We start from the raw sequence: 24,314 nt of genomic DNA on the forward strand, positions 1-24,314 counted from the left end.
GCGGTAATTCCTCCCAGACGCTTCAAACCTCATAAAAAATTACCGAACTTTTGTTATATTCGAAGTCTTCCAATTTATATATGATGTTTGGGGGACTATTTTAATACCTTTTGTCTACAGCTAGACCAATCCGAAGGGCCAAACATTCTCCCAGACACAATTCAAATTTTTATTAAGCTCCCCGAAACAATTAATTTTTAGGTAGATTTTTAGAAATCTAACTATTGCATTAGTCCTCATGGTGGAATTTTCACCTGATTTTGCTATCATATGTTATAATTAGTCAAGTAAGTTCCAAAAATACCATTGGTTAAAAAATTTATATATGTATGTAATATAACCCAGCCTTGTCATCAGGATATCTTGAATGTTTTCAACCGATCTTGATGAAACTTGGTACACCTATTTTTTGGGTAATTACCTAGGTCGAGTTCGAAGATGAGCAAAATCGGTCAATTAGTTTAGAAATGGCGGCCATTTAAAATTTTCAAAATTTTAAAAATTGCAAGTTTTGTAACTTTAACCGTAAATAACTTTTGATTGACAAAAAAAAACTCATTTATGAAAACTTCATGTTGAAGCTGATTAAATTACCTTTAATTTGACCTCTAACACTGATACTTTATAATGATTTTTATTAGTTTTATAGTTCATCCAAAAATTTAAAAATAATGAAAACTTTTAAATTTTTTAAAAAGAATAATTCTTCACATAAATATTTGTTATTCAACAAATTAAATAACAGAAATGGAGAAAATTTCATATAACATTAAATCTACCTTCCATTTCGGGTGAGGCTGAATGGCATTTTTTTGCCTACAAAGGGTTTGTTTTCAACAACAAATTATTGAGTTAAATAACAATTTATTATTTTTATATTTATACAAAAATATAGAAATGCAGTAGAAATATATATACATATAATAATAATATAATAATAATGAGGTTGTACAGCCCGCGGAAGTGTGGGGGTCGAGGCTTATTAAGTGCTAAGACCCTTCATAACCGTGAGGTGTGCAACCTCAGGGAATATTTCCTGAAAGTAAACGAGGGTATGCATCGAGAAGTAGCGGCAGTGGACAATGGATTCACTCCACTATCTTTAGCAAAAGAGAACTGGCGCAAACCTGTGGTACTAAGCGTCAATGACCGCAAGGAGGTATGGCATAGCAAGGAACTCCACAGACGCTTCTTCCGGGCCCTTCATGGACCCAGTGTAGATTTTCTGGCGTCCGTATCTTGGCTACGATTCAGTAATCTCTTTGGAGAAACTGAAGTATTTGTCTGTGCAATTATGGACGAAGTTATCCTTACGAATAACTACCGGAAATATATTATTAAGGATGGGACCGTTGACATATGTCGGGCATAGTTTTACAGAACCGTGAAGAATATAAGTATATATTAGTTTGTATATGTTACTAAAGCAACCACGATCTTTCAGATTAAGTAACACCACGCATTATCAAAGGCGCCGGAAATGTCTACTACATATTTGTACTCAGATAAAGTCACTGTGGTTCGGGCAGAGAGAGCCGCGTCTACAGTAGATTTACCCACATAATTAAAGGTTTTTTAAGAGTGACAATTGAACGACGTTTTTTATTCTAAAAAAACATCGACTACCGTAGTTCTGAAAACAATATATTGCTCTCGCTCACGCTCAAGCGCTTGCATAATGCCCCTACGCTCGCACTTACAGCGGAACTTTCATTGTGTCTGGGAGAATGTTTGGCCCTTCGGATTGGTCTAGCTGTAGACAAAAGGTATTAAAATAGTCCCCCAAACATCATATATAAATTGGAAGACTTCGAATATAACAAAAGTTCGGTAATTTTTTATGAGGTTTGAAGCGTCTGGGAGGAATTACCGCCCACAGAAACGGTCTGTCAATATGAAATATTTATTTTTAATAATATTCTCTGTGACATATATAAAAATCAGCACTTCAAATTCAACAAAAGTAAGTTATGTTTTTGTCTACCTTTTCTACCTGCTACCTGTGAACGGGCCGCCTAGTCAAACTAGTTACTACACACACACTCTTAAACACATGGAAGAGTATCTATACCGTAAAATTCGTTACTTCAAAAATAAGTAACGTCTGGGGGCCCCGGGATCTTACTCTAGCATTATAACAGCCGCGCCACATGTCCGTAACATTCCTAGACAACCTACAACATTACAGCTCTTCTGTGGTCAAATCCCACAGAATTTAGTGCTTGATTTATTTAATTATTTATTCAGTTTGAAAATTTTTTTTTTTCGTTTTTCGTTGAAATATTTAGTTGTATTATGCTTCTGTGGACGAGTACTACTTGTAGTTTCATTTAAGTCATGTGAGTGATCTCCATACTGTATGAGCTACTATGTTAGAACAATGTTAAGTCTAAAATTGACGTCAGATAGACTGGTACAAATCTGATTATAGTTCGAAGAGGTACTAAATACGTTAGGAGTAGGAGTGCCCCAATTTTGGATCTGCCTGTCTGAGCCCCAATAGGGAACTCTTCCTATTGGCAAACTTATTATTATTAAAACTTAATGGTTGGGATTAGGCACTGCATTTAAGTAGAGTTATGGCTGAGTAGACAATAATTACTAACAATATTGGATCAATAAAAAATAAAAATAAAATAAGAAACAGCCTTAAATTTTCTTGTTCACTTCCATTATGTAAGTCAGGTAAAATCTTCTCCTAAGTCTGAAAAATACTATGCTGAAAACCGTATCAAAATCAGGTCAGCCAACCGCGAGATATTTAATAATTTCTCTATTTTCACCTCACAATGACATTTATTCTATTGGTTATACAATGTGTTCAAATAATCTTATTTTTATTTGCAATGCGAAGAGCTGGAGTCTATTTTAGGCATAGGAAGCCTGAATAACAAATCTAAGATTATCGGGCACAAATATACATACAGATCAAACTGAAAACCTCTTATTTTAAAGTCGGCTAAAAATATAAAAATACTTTTATAAAAATATAAAAATACTTTTATATTTAACCCGTCAAAAATATGAAACACGTGTAATTTTTATCAATGATATTAAAAAAAAATACTCTGTCCAACTCGGGCAGCGACCTCTAGTAACCACACAATCAGCTGACCGCCAAACCAATGTCAATAAAAATGTGTTGCTATTTAAAAAAAATAACATTAAACTTTTTTCCTGTTTGGCACCTCGCCAATTGTAGTGGGAAATTATAAGGTACTAGCTACTTCCACGCGGTTTCACCCGCTCTGCTCGGCTCCTATTAGTCATAGCGTGATGTTTTATAGCTTATAGCCTTCCTCGATAAATGCACTATCCAACACAAAAAGAATTATTCAAATCGGACCAGTAGTTCCGGAGATTAGCGCGTTCAAACAAATAATCAAACAAACAAACTCTTCAGCTTTATAATATTAGTATAGATAGTATAGATTAATTTAATGGACACTTGTCTTGTCAATTCTGTTTATATTCACGGTCTTTACGTTTAGGGGTCGGCAGAACTAGGCCCTTGATTATAAAATAGAATTATATGACACTCTTCCGCGGCTGAGTGAGTTAGTGAGTGACATACAATACATAGGTGGACGTGCAATTTTCTAAAAGTGCTCTAGTACCAGTTTGAATAGGCACATTAGATTTTTTTACAACAACTATCGTGAGACATACTACATTTTTTTATTTTTTTCAAATTGACGATATATTAAAGAAGGACCAAATTAAAAGTTACACCTTTAACCGACGAGCATGCATTAAAAGACTGATGACTGTTAATGAAGTGAAAGATGTGTGTAAGATTCGAAGCAATTGGCGTTCTATACTCTCTGCCTACCCTCATAGGACACAGGCGTGGAGATATGTATGTAATATATGTTTTATTAAGACGTAACTAAAGTCTAAAATCCAATAAAAATTTTGACAGATTTAATTAAGTGGGTTGACCTGCCGTATAGTATACAATGTGAGACTTCTAACCCGTTAAGGCTGAGTACTACATCTAATTGTATCGACAAAAAGAATAAATATGGGGGGTTGAACCCCCTCCCCCTAAAAATTATGGCTATTTTAATATTTTTTTTCCTTTTTTGATATCATAGGTTGTATGCGTCATAGAAAAAAAAACGACAAACGGTAGCTAATAACCTTGGCTAACTAATTCATGACTTTTTTCATATGTTTGATAATGTTTTGGTGAGAAAAAAAATCATTTTTGAATATTTTTTCCCGAAAACATCGCTATTTTTCAATATTTTCAATTGGGGGTTCAACCCCCCATATTACTATTTTTTGTCGATAAAATTAGATATAGTACTCAGCCTTAACGGGTAAGAAGTCTCATCCCTATCACATTGTATACCACCGAGCTTTTCTCGTCTCATGCGCTCATGACTCAAGTAGCAGTGATCAGTTTGACAAATTATATGTCTAATTTACATTTTGGCTCGCAAACGATACATTGAAATCAACTGCCAAGTATTAATTAGAGCTACCTAGATTAAAATAAGACATGTCTCTTTAATTTTATTATAACTTTCGTGAGACATACCAAATTAAAAAAATAAAATAAAATAAATTGTAGTTTGAGTGGTTTAGGCGTAAGAAAAGACAAAGACGTTAGTTACTTTTGTATTTAAATGGTAAAAGCTTAAGTCTTTAAAACTACGCAACGGATATTGATGCGGTTTTTTTTTATAGATAGAGTATTTCAAGAGGACGGTTTATATGTATAATTACATCAATTATAATGATAAATGATATGTATTTTGCAAATAGTTTACAATGTAACTCTTTTACGCGTCAATCTCTTAAATAACTAGATGAGGTCGGGATTTCCTATCGGTCTACTCTGAAGAAATGCCGAAACAAACTCAGAGGTCATAGTCTTTTTTAAAGTTCAGACAAAATCAATTAAAGATGTCGGAGAACCGTGAAAGTTGGTTCTGTAGTGACCACTGTACATGTATAATATAACACCATTGCATCCATGCGAAGCTGGGGCGGGTCGCTAGTTAAAATAATTTAAAACAAACTAACATAAACATTTCTTTGTTACAGCGCAAGACATCATTTTACGAGCCCAACCTGTCAAAACTCCCGCCAAAATGAACTGTCAAACGCACCACAGCTTATAAAAACCAACCGAGCGACAGATTAAAAAGAGATTCAGCCAAAGAGTTCGTATGACGGGAATTTTTTAACAATGATTTCGAGAAAATTATAATAAATTTGGAAGTTATTGAAGTGGGTATTGTATTGGCAAGATGGCGACGCCACCTGAGTCTCCTGTTGAGGAGCATGCTTATGAGTTGGAGCCCAGTAGGACTCCGAAGCCGGTTCCTGTCGCCTTGGAGGAGTTGTGTCGGCAGACCAAGTTTTCTAAACAGGAGATCCGTGTCATGTATAGAGGGTTTAAAACGGTGAGTGCTTTTTAGTATATAATTTCAAAGTCAAATTCAAAATCAAAAGTACACTTTTGAAATGTCAATAAATTAAGAAATAAATAATAGTCTGTCAGTCTGTCCGTCAATGAAGCTAGGTGCTCTTTCCGAAGTTCAGTTTCGAATGGACAAGAATGAGCAATAAAATCTATTCGTTATACAACGTCACGCCTTTTATCCCCGAAGGGGTAGGCAGAGGTGCACATTACGACACGTAATGCCGCTATACAATGAACACCCACGTTTTTCCATTTGTGTAACAAGTCCCATGTAATAGGATGTGAGCCTGTTGCCATATACTGGGCACAATTCCAGACTCCATGCTAGTACTACTGAGAAATTTTCGAAAAACCGAAAAAAACTCAGTACTTAATACTTACCCGACCCGGGAATCGAACCCGAGAAATTGACCGGTAGCACAGAATAATAAGTACAAGCCGGTAGTGTGAGGCCGTGGTATCACTCCGGTCGAGCCGGCATGGTTCTCGGCCCCTTGCTCCGCAGTTGCACTTCCAACCACTCGACTAACAAGGCAGTCAGGGAGTGTTTTTTTTTAATATACCTAATTTTATTACAACGTCAAAGTGCATTCTATATTACTTTATTGCATAGTCAAAGTGCCTATTTACTTTTTTTATTAATTAAATGAAAAGGCATTCATCTATTAAAGAAAATAATTAAGTAGGTACGATGAAGAGGCATTTCTTTAAAAGAAAATATAATAAAAAGTAAAATTCCCCTCGTTGGTCGAGTGGTCGTAAGTGCGACTGCCGGGCAAGGGGCCGAGAACCATGCCGGCTCGACCGGAGTGATACCACGGCATCACAGAAAACCGATGTGAAACAACGCTTGCGTTGTGTTTCGTTGTGTGAGTGAGCTTAGCGGAGGCCCAATCACCCCTTCCAAATCTTCCCAACTTCCGATTCCCCAACAACCCTTAAATTCCTAACCCCCAAAAGGCCGGCAACGCAATTGTAACGCCTCTGGTGTTTCAAGTGTCCATGGGCGGCGGCGATTGCTTTCCATCAGATGATCCGTCTGCTCGTTTACCGGCTTCACTACATGGTATAAAACAAAGTCGCTTTCTCAGTCCCTATGTCCCTTTGTACGCTTAAATCTTTGAAACTACGCAACGGATTTTGATGCGGTTTTTTTAATAGATAGAGTGATTCAGGAGGAAGTTTTATATTTATAATACATGCGTAATATATCACCATTGCACCCATGCAAAGCTGGGGCAAACTCGCTAACTATAATAAAAACAAACTACAAACTCATTCGGCAGTGCTCGTTAAGTGTATTTTGAGCTTAACAATTTTAAAATGTAAAATAAAATACAGAATTTTAATATTCTATTCTGATTCTTGGCGCTATCACCTACTGTACTATACCTGTCAACAACAACATATGTTTTCAACAAGATTAATTATCATTTACTTACGAATTCTATGACAAATGCAATATTTTGAAACCAGGAAATGTGGTATTTAGATGAGAGACATTGAAATATAACATGTGTTGTTTTGTCATACATTTATAAATATGACAAGTACTCTACGGGAATGGTGTAAACAACTCCTAAATAGGGATGATGACGGGGTATGAAAATTAATAATCTATTTAGTCCGTCAGTTAGGTAATGAAAAGATATTAGACACGTATTCTTTTATTTTGTCATGTAAGATAACAATACTTAGATAAAAACGAATCAAAGTTTAGGAGTGAAGCGGTCACCTAGTTTCACAGCTTAACTATTACATCTTCGTAACATAGCTACATAGCACATTTCTGGTAGAAAAGCACCATTATTTTTATTTTATCAATTATTTATGTTTATTATTTTTATAATCGTAGCAAATAAATTGTTTTTCTTTCTTTCATAAGACTATCTGACCGACCGTAACCCACTTACAAAAAGGTTAAAGTATTCAAAATAATACCCATTTAGTTTAAAAACAATGGTTTCTGAATAACCTTAGGCAGTTAAAATATACTATTTCAACCATGACACTTTACGACCAAACTATTGCTGTACATTTTAAAATCATAAAATATTTCAGAAATATAGGTAGATTTAGAATTTCATTAATTATTTGAGCTTGCCACGATAGGTAGATTCTTATAAATGTAAATTCTCAATACCTACTCAAATTCCTAACCTCCAAAAGGCCGGCAACGTACTTGTAACGCCTCTGGTGTTTCGGGTGTCCACGGGCGGTGGCGATTGCTTACCACCAGGTGATACGTCTGCTAGTTTAACGGCTTATTCCATATAGCAAAATTACTAAAGAAGTACCTACGTACTTACTACGGATTTCTATGAAACTAGCTACTCCTGATCATAGCGAGATGTTTTACAACCTATAACCGTTCTCGATAAATGCACTATCCAACAATAAAAGAACTATTCCAATCGGACAAGTAGTTCCGTAGATTTTTGTATCTATTTTCATTTCCGAATAAAGATTATTTATTTTTATTAATTAGCGCGGTCAAACAAACAAACTCTTCAGCTTTACTTAATTAAGTATAGATATAGATTTTCCATTTCTATGAAATTACTTTTCCCGTTAAAGTAGCCAGAATGCTACTTGAATTAAATCCAAATAAATTTATTGGTCCATTAACAAATACCGCCACATATATTTTGTCTACAGTTTGTTCAAGATAACTAATATTAAATTAAATTAAACGTTTGTTTGTCTAGTTTATTAAATTAATTTACTACCTAACCGTGTAATAGCAGTAGAATAGGATACATTTTAACCGACTTCAACAAAAGGAGGTTCTCAGTTTGACCTGTATGTATGTATGTTTGTGCTGCTAATATATCACGTTTGGCTGAACCGTTTATAATGCTGTTTTCAGCATAGTATTTTCGCCTTTGTTCGAGGCGAGAGGGAGTGTCAGACTCTTACTGACTAAACACCACCCCGTTCCTACTCACTACTTTTCGAGCCGGAGCCCCGGTAAACCCGCTAGGTAGTCCGCAGCTCCGGGTCAGGCGTCAGCCTTACTGAGCCCCATCTGTGGTGGTCTTATGGCTCTTAGAGGCGTGGGCGGAACGCGACGCGACGCACTGGTTCTGGTCGGACGGCGAGCTGCCCTAGCTCGCCGTCCGCAATCCCGCACTTCCGGTGGCTGGAGATCGTCGCGCGATTCCCGACGTCCGGATTGTCTCTAGCGATGGCCGGGGCTTGAGGAGGTTCGTTCCCTCACGCGCCTCTCCTCCTCCTTAGCTAGCATGACTGCTTCGCAGAAGGAGGAGACGGCATCCCAGTCCCCCTCGCTCCGTACCATGGCCTGAACCAATGCCGGACGCTAGAGGAGGTAGAGACCTCTGTCGATAACTCATTTGATGATTTTCCCTCCTCAAAAGGGTGCTCCATTACAGAAGTGGAGGCTTCATAATATTCTTCATAGCTTCTTATGCAAGCGAAGTCAGGGCCAGAGCTTAGTGAACAAGCCAATAAAATGGAAACCACTAGAATTCGACATTACCACGCTATTTCGCGTGTTTATAGGTGCACAAATATTCGCTTCTGACACGGCAACTAGCTGTGCTGTAGACTAAGCTATGCTTTAATATAAAAAACTAGCTTTTCGATTGTGGTGAACCTATATAAGGTGTCCTAAAAGTATCTTTTTTTAATGGATGAAAATCATCCCATGACTTCACTCGTCTTGGGTGAGGCGAGAGGGAGTGTCAGACTCTTACTGACTAAAAACAACTCCGTTCCTACTCCTGCTCTTCGAGACGGAACCCCGGTAATTCGCTAGGCAGTCCACAGCTCCAGGTCGGCATCAGCCTTATTGGGCCCCATCTGGGGTGGTCAGATGGCTCTATGAGGCGCGCGCGGAACGCGACGCGCCGTACGTACGGGTCTGGTTCTGGTCGGTGGTGGTGTCCGCAGACCCGCACTTACGGTGGCCACAGATCGTCGCGCGTCTAAAAGTATCTGCCACGGCTTTAATGGGAGGTAGTGTTGTGTTTGAACATTACAATAGTGAAGAAATTTCGTACTCCGGACCAGTTAATTCAATTTGAGAACATAAAGAAGTTAAATAAACATTGACTCCACTCTACATAATAAAGTGGTTCACAAATACGCACGATGCGTCGACAGAGACGGTGAAACTTCAAACGTCAAACTGAGAACCTCCATTTTCTAAAGTCGGTTAAAAACTCGTCAATCTTCGAGGTAATAGTCAAAGTCAAAGTCAAAATTATTTATTGCAAATAGACCAGGAAGGCACTTTTGAACGTCAAAGCAAATATAATAATTTTAATAACGTCTGTCTGTCAGTCAGTCCTCTAGTTGCTCTATTTGCTCGTTCCAAAGTGTAGATACCTATGGAGAAGAACGAACAAGAAACTCCATAGGTCACTCTTTTACAATCAGGTTCACAATACAATACTTGGTTACATTGTTTCGATTGCTTTAAATAAATCAGTTAAGTAAGTAAACAACAGTTATTTGAATAGCAAATGATAGTATAGCATAGCTATCATTAACTAACATTCTTTACAAATATTTCGTCTTTGAATCTACTTAGTAAGTTCTGTTAACGAGAAATAATGAGTACTTAATTCCTACAGTTATGTTATAAGTCCCATGTAATAGGGGGTGAGCCTATTTCCAAACACCGGGCACATTTCTTAGTAACAGCAGGGAGTCTAGAAACCCATTATCCGAGCGGGCCTTAAAAAGCCATCAGACCACCACAGATGGGGTCCAGTAGGGCTGATGCCTGATCCGGAGCTGCGGACTGCCTAGCGGGTTTTCCGGGGCTCCAGCTCGAAAAGCAGGAGTAGGAACGGGATGGTTTTTAGTCAGTAAGAGTCTGACACTCCGGACACTAAGGCGGGAGAAGCCATTGGATTAATTTCCCCCCATAAAAAAAAACGATGTTATTTGTAGGCCGCGTATTGTTTGTGAAGGATGCACACATCAGGCAGCAAGCAGCATTTAAGTGTGGGAGAGCCATGCTGCTGCACTGTTGGGCCGGCTCGACCGGAGTGATACCACGGCTTCACAGAAAACCGACGTGAAACAACGTTTTCGTTGTGTGAATGAGGTTACCGGATGCCCAATTACCCCCCTTCCCAATCCCCAATTCCCCAACAACCCCTAATCCCCAAAAGGTCGACAACGCGCTTGTAACGCTGATATTTCAAATGACCAAGGGCGGCGGCGATTGCTTACCATCAGGTGATCCGTCTGCTCGTTTACCGGCTTATACCATAAAAAAGGCAGAAGGCCTAGCCGAACGAGACACACTGTTGTTTCTTTAAAGAATAGCAAAGCTCTTGAATAGCGTTCGTCATTTGTTAAAAGATGTTTTGACGTCCGAATCAAAAAGTCTACTTCATATTGTATACTGTGAAAGAACTTCGCTTTGGGTGCTTTTCCACCAGAGATGTGCTATGTAGCTATGCTACGAAGATGTAATAGCTAAGCTGTGAAACTATGAATATGAAATTTTATTGTAACTTTCGTGAGACATACTAAGTTCATTATTATGTTATCGGCTTACTCACGTAATGTTTTGACGAGGAACTCGACTAGTTTCAAGCCATACTAGAGGCTCATATTCTGCTGCTAGATTAGCAGCGCGACAATCGCCGCGTCGCGTCGTGTGTCGCGGAACGCTGCTCATGAATATGAGCCTCAATCATGGCTTGAAACTAGTCGAGTTCCTCGTCAAAACATTACGTGAGTAAGCCGATAACATAATAATTAATCATGAATATGAAAGTTACAAGTGATACAAGTGACAGTGGTAGCGGTGTCGTTAGCAAAAAATGAACTAGAAAGAGGGTAGACCGATTTGTCTGCTCATAAACATCCACCCGCATATACTCCAGTTCATCCGTGATCATGGCGCTTGCAACAGTGCCGAAATATCGGAAACTCATGGACATAAATAAACATGGTAAATATCTCGTTTTAAGTTCTAATGTTATGTGACCGTTTACATTGATACTAAGCTATGTAGCTGTGCGAGGAAGATGCGCAGCTCAAGTATGCAATGTATCGATAGTAGGAAACTCATACATAGCACACATCCATAGCACACATCTATGGCACGCATACATAGCACGACTTCGCGCAGTCTCAGCCAGGTCATAAAAAAATATTAGACACGTATTTTTTTATTTTGTCATATAAGATAACAATACTTAGATAAAACGAATCAAACTTTAGGATTGGAAGCAAATACGTCATTTCTACGTATAAAACGTACCTAGAAATAACGTTACGCAATATTTCAAATCAATAATAATTATATCATCGAAAGTATTTGTTTCCGTAGGCAAAATAAAAAATACGTGTCTAATGTTTTTCAAAACAATCTACAAGACGGACATTAAAATAAACATTAGTCATCTACTCTATTACTTAAAATCTTAATTACCAATGATTTCTAAACAAAAAGAAATCTCACTACATCTCATTAGCACATTTTTTCAAACAAACAAACGTACAGACAGACATTCATAACCTACTATTATGATTTCACAAACACTCAAACCTGTGTTCCCGGCTAATGAACGAGACAGAGACAGCGCTACACACATAAAACAGGAGTGAAAGAGATGGCACGAGTTCTCATTGTGTCGGCTTCAACTAAAAGGTTACTGGGTGAAAAAGTCGTCGACCGTTCCCCGCCAAAAATAGAGAGCTACTGTCACCGAGCGCCATTTTGGATTTATAGGACACTTCATGTTGTGTAATCGTATGTTTTTATGTTATTTTAATTAATGTTTAATTGATTTATTATATTAGCAGTGATAGGAATAGTTTAGGCTAATAAGCACTTATTAGCCTAAACTTTGAAAAGTCGGACATCTGCTTATATCATGTTTAGAAATACTATAAATAAGTATACCTATATAGTTTGTTACAACAATATTCACTGTGTTTTATTTTTCTAGCTCAGAAAAGTTGATAGTTGTCACGAGTTATTTTTTATTTGTAACGCGATGGAAATTCCTAATGGACTTCCTACGCCGTGGGACTCTTACCGGCTAAAACCACCGCGGTGTTCCTCCACTGCCTGTGGCCGTGATCCGGGCTGCCCTCACGGATTCACCGCACCTGGCAGGCTTTGACCATTTTTTATTTGTTGGGGGAAAATCATCCAATGACTTCTCCCGCCTAGCGTGAGGCGGGAGGGAGTGTCAGACCTACTGACTAAAAACCACCCCGTTCCTTTCTGCTTTGAGCCGGAGCCCCGGTAACGTTTTACGTTGTCCGCAGCTCCGGATCGGGCATCGGCCCTAATGGGCCCCATCTGTGGTGGTGGCAGGTCCCGCCACGTTAGCGGCCCTGGAAGGCTACTTCCCTTCCTCGAGTGGCGCGTGGAACACTACGCTAACGCCTACTGTATAGTTGTCACGACTGTGTTATGTTATGTCTATTCGCAAACTTTAGGTAAACAACACCAACTTATTCCAAATAACATAATTTTTATTGTATTTAAGTGTTGACCGGGAAAAATATATTACTATTAAGGAAGTCTCCGTTTCTCTGTTCTTCAAAGTTTATGCTAATAAGCACTATCTATTCCTATCACTGATTATTAGGTTTTATTACAATCACGTGTTTAAATATCGTTCACTAATTACCAGTCACCTTATGTAGTTCTCCTTCAAACCTTGTATCTTTCAATAGTATTATTACAGTCCCATTGTCTTTTTAAGGTTTCATAATCTTATTTAGAATAACCTAAATTAATTAGAAGCAAGGACAGAATGACAAATGAGGCACCTAACTATATAATTAGTCTACAAGTGAACATTAGCTCATGACGATACCAGCGTACGTGTGTCACTGGACAGTAAACCTCGCTACCATCAGTTGACTGGACATCTACACTACACGAGTCACTGTTTACATGTGAACATTAGCTCATGACGATACCAGCGTACGTGTGTCACTGGACAGTGAACCTTGCTACCATCAGTTGACTGGACATATACACTACACGAGTCACTGTTTACATGTGAACATTAGCTCATGACGATACCAGCGTACGTGTGTCACTGGACAGTGAACCTCGCTACCATCAGTTGACTGGACATCTACACTACACGAGTCACTGTTTACATGTGAACATTAGCTCATGACGATACCAGCGTACGTGTGTCACTGGACGCCCTTCCGCATCCTCGCTACAACCACCTCGTACTACTACTAAATGTGTGAGAGCCATACCGGGACGGCTCAACCGGAGTGATATCACGACCTCACAGTAAACCGACGTGAAACAACGCTTGCGTTGTGTTTCGTTGTGTGAGTGAGGTTACCAGAGGCCCAATTCCCCCTTCCCAATCTTCCCAATCCCCGATTCCTCAACAACCCTTAAATTCCTAACCCCCAAAAGGCCGGCAACGCACTTATAACGCCTCTGGTGTTTCAAGTGTCCATGGGTGGCGGCGATTGCTTTCCATCAGGTGATACGTCTGCACGTTTTCCGGCTTGTACCATTAATAAATCCGGCATAATCTAATATTTCTCTCGCGACTCCACAGTTTTTTTGTTCCCAATTTCTCCAATACAGATTAGAGTGTAATGTTCTTGTTTTGATCGTAGATACAGCTTGTTCTATTCCCATCCTCCGTGTACACAGGGTGTGTACATAAGTAGATTTTATAAGGATGCAATATTTTTCCGTGTTTATCCATGGGCGGCGGCGATTGCTTTCCATCAGGTGATACGTAAGCTAATTTACCATTTAAAAAAGCTAAGAATAAAACAGAGAGAAAGGGGTCTAAAATAACTATTTTTGGTAGAAACTCGACTAAAGCCGAGGCTGCACAACAGAAGTGGCTACCAACGTCACTCAAACGTCTACTGCTGACATTTAAAAGTGTCGCGACATTGTGCCTGCAGAAATACGTTCATTTCATGTTATTTTTTAAGAGGGTCTTCTGTCTGACTGAGGTTTTCTAATGAATGACCTATCGCTACATAGTATAAAACAAAGTCGCTTTCTCTGTCCCTATGTCCCTTTGTATGCTTAAGTCTTTAAAACTACGCAACGGATTTTGATGCGGTTTTTTTTAACAAATATAGTGATTTAAGGTATAGGATATGTATGCATAATACGACCATACGGTAATCACCTGATGGTAAGCAATCACCACAGCCCAAGGACACCCGGAACACTAGAGGCGTTACAAGTACGTTACGGGCCTTTTGAGGGTTAGGAATTTAAGGGTTATTCGGAAATCGGGGTTTGGGAAGATTGTGAATGCGGGGTACATCTTTTTACGTGCTCCATCGTAGGCCGCATCATCACTTACCATCAGGTGAGATGGCGGCCAAACGTCGATCCATCAAATATAAAAAAATGTGAATGGGAGGTAATTGAGCCTCCGGTAACCTCCCTCACACAACGAAACACAACGCACACGTTGATACTCATCGGTTTTCTGTGAGGCCTAGGTATCACTCCGGTCGAGCCGGTCCATTCGTGCCGAAGCATGGGTCGCCCACACTTATGCAAAATATATTAAGCTATGTCACCATGACGGCACCATGTATATGACACTTCGTCATCCCCACCCAAACATGGAACTCCAAACCCCACACACACAACTCCCACTAACGCGACACATCACAATAATTAGCAAAAAAACATGCAACCTTTTTGAAACCTACTTATGTAAGTATACGACAGGGCTCTCGCAAACACAATACTTCTTTTGTCACGACAGTCGGTTAAAAAGTGACAGCGTGTCGGCTCACTTCCTGAGTTACGTGTTTTGATGTGAAAGCGAGCGTGGTGCGTGTGATAGGCTGTAGCGATTTTAAAAGCAATGTTTTGCATGAACCTTTTTTTTATATTGTTCAACTTGCGTTGTCCGGAGGTCGTTGTTCGAAGTGCGTAGTTTAGATTTCGTAGTTCGGAGTGCGTAGTTTGGAATTCGTAGTTCGTAGTTCGGAGTGCATAGTTTAGTCTTGGTAGTTCAGAGAGGGTAGCTCGGCTTGCGTAGTCTGGAATGCGAAGTTCGGTGTACGTAGTTCAGTCTGCGTAGTCCGGAGTTCGTAGTTCAGAGTGCGTGGTTCGTCGTGGGTAGTCTGGAGCGCGTAGTCCGGAGTGAGTAGTTCGTAGTGCCATATATCGGCCAAAATTCGGATAAATTTTCAACAACCTGAAAACGGCCCCGTAATACTTTGCCCAACCTGGAAATCCAACCCGACCCCTTGTTCGGCAATCGCACTTTCGACCACTCGACTCACAACGAGGCAACTTAAAAAAAATATATTAAATAATTTATCGCTTGTACCTTAAGCCTCGCCCGACAGAGCGCTGTCTACCCCTCTTTTGTTAGGAGTAACCCTACCTACCACCTTTTACGTGTAGCCAGCGGAATCAATAAAAACTTACTTTATATCTATAGACACACAGACACTTTGTATACTTTGTTACTATTACTGCAATATTAGGTCAAGTGTCTACCCGACTGTGGAGAGGGAAATTGTGATATTTTGTAGCTGTAGGGACGATAGAGTAGAATAGGGTAGATGACTAATTTTTATTTCAATGTCCGTCTTGTTTTACTTTTATGGTATAAGCCGGTAATCGAGCAGACGTATCACCTGATGGTGAGTAATCACCGCCGCCCATGGACCACCAAAGGCGTTACAAGTGCGTTGGCCTTTTGGGTGGTTAGGAATTTAAGGGTTGTTGGAGAATAGGGAATTGGCCAGATTAGGAAGAAGGGTAATTGGGCCTCCGGTAACCTCACTTACACAACGAAACACAACGCAAGCGTTGTTTCACGTCGGTATTAAGATATTTTTAATATTGTGTTTAATTTTTCTTCTTCTTTGTCCCCAGGAGTGTCCAGAAGGTGTCGTGCAAGAAGAGTCGTTTAAGGACATCTACGCGAAGTTCTTTCCTCATGGAAGTAAGTATGCTTTGTCAATATCATCATCATATTCTCAGCGACAAGACGTCCACTGCTGATCATAGACCTCCCCTAATGACTTCCAGATCAGCTAGTTTTTTTTTATATAACTTAAGCATTATTGTAATGATGTAAACTGTGATTTTATTGTAACCTTGATGTAAACTGGCCTGTATGATAAGGCTGCTTTTTCACCAGAGATGTGCTATGCTACGTTGCTGTGGATGCGTTAGGCTTCCACCAATCATATTCAATGGTACACATAGCTTAGCACTGGTGGAAATGGACTTAGCTAAGCTATGTTTTTTACATGAATGCGTGCTATGATTGAGTGCTATGGATGGCATCTCTACTATCGATACATCGCAGCTGCGAATCTTCCTCGCACAACAGGGATGTGTAATGTAGCTATGCTGCGAGGATGTAACAGCTAAGCTGGTAAAATTATATAACTGCTTACACTTATACTAAGCTATGTGGCTGTGCGAGTAAGTTGCGCAACTCGAGTATGCGATTTATCGATAGTAGGGAAGTCATCAATTATTATAGCCCGCATTGTTCCATGTAAAAACCCATCTTTCCACCACTTTTAAACTATGTATACCAATAAATATGATTGGTGGAAGCCAAACACATGCACAGCAACGTAGCATTAGCACGCACCGCTTCATGGTAGATATCCCACTCACTCGAACGAAGCGCTTCGCTTCAAGCTTCCTTGTGCGAACTGCTAGGGAGTGGAACTCCTTGCCGGAGTCTGTGTTTCCTGATGGGTATAACTTGAGTGTCTTGAAAGCCCGAGTGAATAGGTTGCTTATGGGCAGACGTGCCCCATCGTAGGCCGCATCATTGCTTACCATCAGGTGAGATAGCTTTTCCTTTCTAGTATAAAAATTAACTAATACATTTTCTTTCCAGATTCGGCGCTGTATGCCCACTATGTGTTCAAAGCGTTCGATGTCAACTGCAGTGGTGCTATCAGTTTCAGAGTGAGTACCATTCATTCATTCATTCAATCTTGACATATCGTTCACATATGCAATCGATAAAAAATCCGGCCAAAAATTAAACATTTTTTTTAATCAGTTCCATGTGTAGAGATTTTTAAATTTATTAATTTTTATTATTCAAAATTCGAATAGCGGTTACCAAAATACATCATCCTACAAAGTTTCAACTATGTAGGCCCAACAGTTTCGGAAATAAATGGCTGTGACATACGGACGGACAGACAGACAGACATGACGAATCTATAAGGGTTCCGTTTTTTGCCATTTGGCTACGGAACCCTATAAAAAGAACTTTGTCCCACTTTAGGATTTTCTCCTGTGTTGTGGGGTGTCGTTTACAAACATACAAGTTCACATACACATACACGAAGAGTTGCTCCGTGCGGGAATCGAACCCGCTACACGTTGCACGGCAGCCAACTGGCTGGCTGACATAACGTCGCGCGCTCCCCGTAAAGTGTCACGCGTTATGTTAAAGGGAAATGCAGTTATGACATCTCCTCTTTGTATTTGCTTCATGGTTACATAATCATTGATTTGGGAGAAGGGTTATACAATGTGATAGGGAGGAGACTTCTAACCTGTTAAGTACTACATCTAATTTTATCGACAAAAAAACGATTTTTTGGGTAAAAATAATTCAGAAATGATTTTTTTTTCTCACCAAATCATTATCAAACATATGCAAAAAGTAATGAATTAGTTAGCCAAGCTACCGTTTGTCGTTGTTTTTTTTTTGTTTCTACGACGCATACAACCTTTGATATCACATAAAGTAAAAAAAATATTAAAATAGCCATAATTTTTAGGGGGAGGGGGTTCAACCCCCATTTTTTTTTTGTCGATAAAATTAGATGTAGTACTCAGCCTTAACGGGTTAGAAGTCTCACCCCTATCACATTGTATAACACACGTATAATATCCGATTTATAAAACACAAACACATAACTTCAATCCGCTTCAATTTTATCGGATAAACACGGAAAAATATTGCATTCTTATAAAACGTCCGTATGAACACACCCTGTATACACGGGGGATGGGAATAGAACACGCTGTATCTACGATCAAAACAAGAATATTATACAGTCTATTCTGTATTGGAGAAATGGGGAACAGGAACGCTGTGGAGTAGCGAGAGAACATATTTTTTTTTCTTATTCTTCTCTACTCTAATAATATCTTCTGATTTGTTTCGTTGCGGGATCCAAGACAGTCATTCATGTCCCTGGGACGCGCCGGACTTCAGTGTTCCGGTGTTTTCATGGTTGTATCTACTGTAGGTCCTGGCTTACAGGAGTTGCAGCGGTGTGGGAGGTTGTGGCGGGTTTGTCCCTTTAAAAAAAAGTTGCGAGAGAAATATTACATTATGTAAGAATTAAAAATGGGATATTCACTTAGTTTTGAGTCTCGATTTAAGGTCACTCCGTTTATCTCCAAAGGGGTAGGCAGAGATGCACATTACGACACGTAATGCCGCTATACAATGTACACCCACTTTTCACCAATTGTGTTATAAGTCCCATGTAATAGGGAGTGAGCCTATTGCCATATACTGGACACAATTCCAGACTAAGGAATTTTCGAAAACCCGAAAAAAGCCCAGTAATACTCTGGCCGACACGGAAATCGAATCCGAGTCCCCTTGTCCGGCAGTCGCACTTGTCATATACTGGGCACAATTCAAATTGTTCTATTGCCATATACTGAGCACAATTTCAGACTTCGAAATTTTCGAAAATCCGAAAAAAGCCCAGTAAAATTTTGCCTGACCACGGAATCGAATCTAAGACCCCTTGTCAGGCAGTTGCACTTGTGGGGCAGCTGTTGATGTGTTAACATAAAAAGTAATAGTAAGTGATCTCCACAGCCTCTGTTGTTCCCCTTTATTTTTACGGTCAAAGTTCAGCAACAACGATTGCTCTCGCTGTCGTTAAAATGACAAATAAACAGATCTGCAGTATTTCTATATATATATTTTAGATACTAGTAGGTACACTCGGTTTCGTCTGAGTGGTTTTTCCAATAGGATAAATGACTAATTTTTATTTTAACGCCCGTCTTGTAGATTATTTTAAAACAATAGACACGTACTTTTTATTTTCTCACTGAAACAAATACTTGGGACGATATATCGATTTGAAATATCACGTAACGTCATTTCTAAGTACGTTTTATACATAGAAATGACGTATTTGCACCCACTTCTAAACTTTGATTCGTTTTATCTAAGTATTGTTATCTTATGGTGCTCCCACACAGCAGTTATATCTGGGGGCACGGTAGTGCCCCCGCCAAGACGAGCCAAGCGAAGCGCAAGGGCACTACCTACCTTTTCTCGAAGCGCTTCGTCGTATTTTTGAACCTTCATAACTTGAGTTTGGGTTATACCAGATAAACAAAATTTTCAGGATATAATGTCAGTGGTAGACTTAATAAACCTCTAAAGTTTCAATTGCATAGCTCTTATACTTTAGATTTTATTGATATCTAAAATACCCCGATTTCGTCACTCACTCACTCACTGATGATCAACAAAATTCTTAAGGTACTTCCTGAAGTCCTAGAAAACTGAAATTTGGTGTGTAAGCTAGTATTAGTACCCAAACAACAAAAAAATCCTAAAACTTGGAACTTTTACCCCCCAACCCCTTAAACTAGGGGGTGAAGGTTTGTTCGAGACTTCCGCAACTTTTGACGCTAGAGGTCTGAATGCGGCCGCGGAGGGGTAAAAATCTGAAATAGGGAAACTTAATCTGGGGGCACGTTAGTGCCCCCGCCAAGACGAGCCAAGCGAAGCGCAAGCGCAAGGGCACTACCTACCTTTTCTCGAAGCGCTTCGTCGTATTTTTGAACCTTCATAACTTGAGTTTGGGTTATACCAGATAAACAAAATTTTCAGGATATAATGTCAGTGGTAGACTTAATAAACCTCTAAAGTTTCAATTGCATAGCTCTTATACTTTAGATTTTATTGATATCTAAAATACCCCGATTTCGTCACTCACTCACTCACTGATGATCAACAAAATTCTATCTATCATATATTCTATCATAAGCAACCTACAAAAAGAAATGAAATCCCACAAAAACATTTCATGTTAAATGTTGCCAAGACGAGACCATATAGCTCGCACTGTCAAAAAGTAATCAGATCCCGTGTAGAGCCAAGTTTCTAACCCTACATGCCCAGACCTAAATCGATAAGCCCTAATTTCACACTCAAGTTACGGGGAAATTCTACAGCCATAGCTCGTACTGCGTAGTTCGTAGCGCGTAGCAGAGTTTTTACGCTATAATCTCGTAGGCGTGCAAACCTTGGACGTAACTGGCGAGTCGGCCGCACGGACTTTTTGCTATTCGTCATATGGGCTTGAGCTTAAAAATCTATTCAATCTTCTAAACTCTTTCCGTGCGGCCAACTCGCCAGTTACGTCCAAGGTTTGCACGCCTACGAGATTATAGCGTAAAAACTCTGCTACGCGCTACGAACTACGCAGTACGAGCTATGGCTGAAGAATTTCCCCGTAACTTGAGTGTGAAATTAGGGCTTATCGATTTAGGTCTGGGCATGTAGGGTTAGAAACTTGGCTCTACACGGGATCTGATTACTTTTTGACAGTGCGAGCTATATGGTCTCGTCTTGGCAACATTTAACATGAAATGTTTTTGTGGGATAACGTTATACAACATTGTGTACCATTTATAACAGCATGTAACATACTCTACAACCACTGTTATAATTTGTTTAAACACAAATGTTATTGTTACACATTGTTGTATAACGTTATATAACCGCTGTGTGGGAGCACCATTATATGACAAAATAAAAAAATACGTGTCTAATATTTTTTCATTACCTAACTGGCGGACTAACTAGATTTTTAATTTTCATACCCCGTCATCATCCCTATTACGAAGTCTATCATGAAGCTTTATTATTAAAGCCTAAATGTCAAGGGTTCATGTCTCAAAATGCCAACAAAAGCATTAAACTTTATAAAACTAGCAACCCTTCACTAAAAAGAGAGGTCTACACTTCACTACATAGTATAAAACAAAGTCGCTTTCTCTGTCCCTATGTCCCTTTGTATGCTTAAATCTTTAAAACTACGTTTTTTTAATAGATAGAGTGATTCAAGAGGAAGGTTTATATGTATAATACATGCATAATATATCACCATTGCACCCATGTGAAGCTGGGGCGGATCGCTAGTGATCTATAAAACGTGTTTATGTGATTATCCGGAGCTGCGGACTACCTAGCGGGTTTACCGGGGCTCCGGCTCGAAAAGCAGGAGTAAGAACGGGGTGGATTTTAGTCAGTAAGAGTCTGATACTCTCTCTCTAGAGCATCTTTCTATATAAAAAACATATCTTAGTTAATTCCGTTTTCACCAGAGCTAAGCTATGTGTACCAATGAATATGATTGGTGAAAGCCAAACGCATCCACAGCAACATAGCATAGCACATCTCTGGTGGAAAAGCACCATAAGTGCAAATAAGTACCTAAGTGAGGTAATTTATTTAGTTTTAATCATTTTAATTGACGAGCAGATAAACAAAGGTGCACATTTGCAATATGGCACGATTGCACCCGCTTTCCATTGATTACGTTGAGTAGGTACCATTATATAGGTAAACCTGCACTAAACTGCACGTGGCACAGTAGTTGAGTGACCGGCTGCTGTGCAATGTGTCGCTAGTTCGATTGCTGAACCGTGCAGTCAAATTAAGCCCTTCCCCAATATTCCCAATCTCCGATTACCCAACGACCCTTAAATTCCTAACCCCCAATAGCAGCAACGCATATCTAACGCCTTTGGTGTTTCGATTGTCCATGGGCGGCGACACTTGCTTACCATCAGGTGACGCGTTTACTGGCTTATACCATAAAATATAACCAAAACTTTCAAAGTCAAAGCATTTATTTCAATTAATCCTAAATTAGGCACTTTTGAAACGTCAAATTGAATGGTCTGTCAGTGAAGCTAGGTGCTAAGCTTATCCAGAGCTGCGGACTACCTAGCGGGTTTACTGGGACTCCGGTTCGTAAAGCAGGAGTAGGAACGGGGTGGTTTTTAGTCAGTAAGAGTCTGACACTCCCTCTCGCCTCGTCCAAGGCGAAAGAAGTCATTGGATGATTATCCCCCATCAAAAAAAAAAATTCTAGCTTTCACCCACACCATCAAAAATAAAAAAACAAAAACAAAATCGCATCTACGAATCCAGTTTCTGGATTCATTCCAGAAATCTCCAGAAGTTTTCGCAAACTGTTATTGTGCACTTAACAAGGATCCGAGAGTTTTATGGTCACCCATAAATTATTCCATGTTTACCCAAACTAGAAAAATCGGTCCGATCTATCTGTGTAGGTAGGTGCTCGGTGCCAAAACTGTTTGCAGTTTTAGAAAAACTGTTATTTTTCAGTAGTTTTTTTCTTACTGTACGGTTGGCGCAAATGAACTAACCAATCATGTATGAAGGAATTATCTAGGATCAAAGAATCAAAGGATCATGGCGCTTGCCCACTTGACTGCACGATTGGTGATGTGGCTGGGCAACTGGCTGCCGTGCAACATGTAGCGGGTTCGATTCCCGCACGGAGCAACTTTTTGTGTAATCCACAAATTGTTGTTTCGGGTCTGGGTGTCATGTGCATGTGAAATTGTATGTTTGTAAACGCACCCACGACAGGAGAAAATCCTAAAGTGGGACAACGTTTTTTTTTAAAGAAAAAAAAAAACGAAAAAAAATCTATGTTTACCCAAAATGGAAAAATCGGTCCGATCTATCTGTGTAGGTAGGTGGCCGCTGCCAAAATTGTTTGCAGTTTTAGAAAAACTGTTATTTGTCCATAGTTTTTAGTGGATACACGATTATACTACGTTTGTTTTGTGTATTTTCTGCGCAAATACTGTGTGGAGATCACTCATATGATTTAAATGAAACTACATTTAGCTAAACCGATTATAATACGGTTTTCAGCATAGAACTAACTTTTGAAGGCGGTTCCCTTTAAAAAAAAACATATACTTACATAAGAACCTTCTCCTAACGTTAAGTTATGTTCCCGTGGGATAAAAAGCCTGTGTATTATTCCAGACCATAATCTACCCCTGTTCCAAATTTCATCCCGATCCCTTGAGCCGTTTTGACGTGATTGAGTAACAAACAAACAAACACACAAACTTTCCCAATTATAATATTAGTAAGATACACCTCTGCCTCTACATCATCACATCAAAATCCATGTCTACAGCCATCACTCCTATCGCTATGCACTTCAAAGCATGACCAATTTATCTGGTAATCCACTGCGATCGAGATGGATGGCTCACAAAGCTGTTGGCAGTCCTGGCTGGCTGGGAGCCAAGTGCAGGGGAACTGGTTGAAGGATTAGGGGAGCATCTTACTCTAATATTATAAATGGTAAAGTTTCTGTGTTCTTGTATGTTTGTTCGTAAATCAAACACGTAAAAATGGTTGGAATTATAACATATGGTCTGGAATTACTTATTGTCTGACACTTTTTTTTGAGGAGGAAAATCACCCAAAGTCTTCTCCCGCCTTGGGCGAGGCGAGAGGGAGTGTCAGACTCTTACTGACTAAAAACCACCCCGTTCCTACTCCTGCTTTTCGAGCCGGAGCACCGGTAACCCGCTAGGTAGTCTGCAGCTCCGGGTCGGCATCAGCCCTACTGGGCCCCATCTGTGGTGGTCTGATGGCTCTTTGGGCGCGCGCGGAACGCGAGGCTTCTTACGCACGGGATACTATAAATGCGAAAGTTTGTGAGTTCATGTGTATGTTTGTTACTCAATCATGTCAAAACGACTATTCAGGACAGTTTGAGCATTTTTTACCCAAAGGGGTAGATTATGATCTGCAATAATACAGCCGTCAGCTGAGCTGATTGTTACCTGACACATGCGAAACTGCCA

General features: G+C 39.6%; 1 protein-coding gene across 2 annotated transcripts in view; it reads left to right on the forward strand.

The window, feature by feature from the left end:
• LOC118278646 (Kv channel-interacting protein 1) overlaps positions 1–24,314 on the forward strand; it is a 173,650-nt gene that overhangs the window by 18,171 nt on the left and 131,165 nt on the right. For both annotated transcript variants that reach the window (XR_007706929.1, XM_050703890.1), the window contains exons 2-4: positions 5,056–5,417; positions 16,293–16,362; positions 17,281–17,351. Coding sequence is in view for 1 of the 2 variants with exons in the window: in XM_050703890.1 (XP_050559847.1) it covers positions 5,262–5,417; positions 16,293–16,362; positions 17,281–17,351 (297 nt within the window). In the remaining variant the exon portion in view is untranslated. The remainder of the gene's footprint in view (positions 1–5,055; positions 5,418–16,292; positions 16,363–17,280; positions 17,352–24,314) is intronic.

The sequence above is a fragment of the Spodoptera frugiperda genome, chromosome 24, assembly GCF_023101765.2.
Source record: "Spodoptera frugiperda isolate SF20-4 chromosome 24, AGI-APGP_CSIRO_Sfru_2.0, whole genome shotgun sequence".
Classification (NCBI taxonomy): Eukaryota; Metazoa; Arthropoda; class Insecta; order Lepidoptera; family Noctuidae; genus Spodoptera; species Spodoptera frugiperda.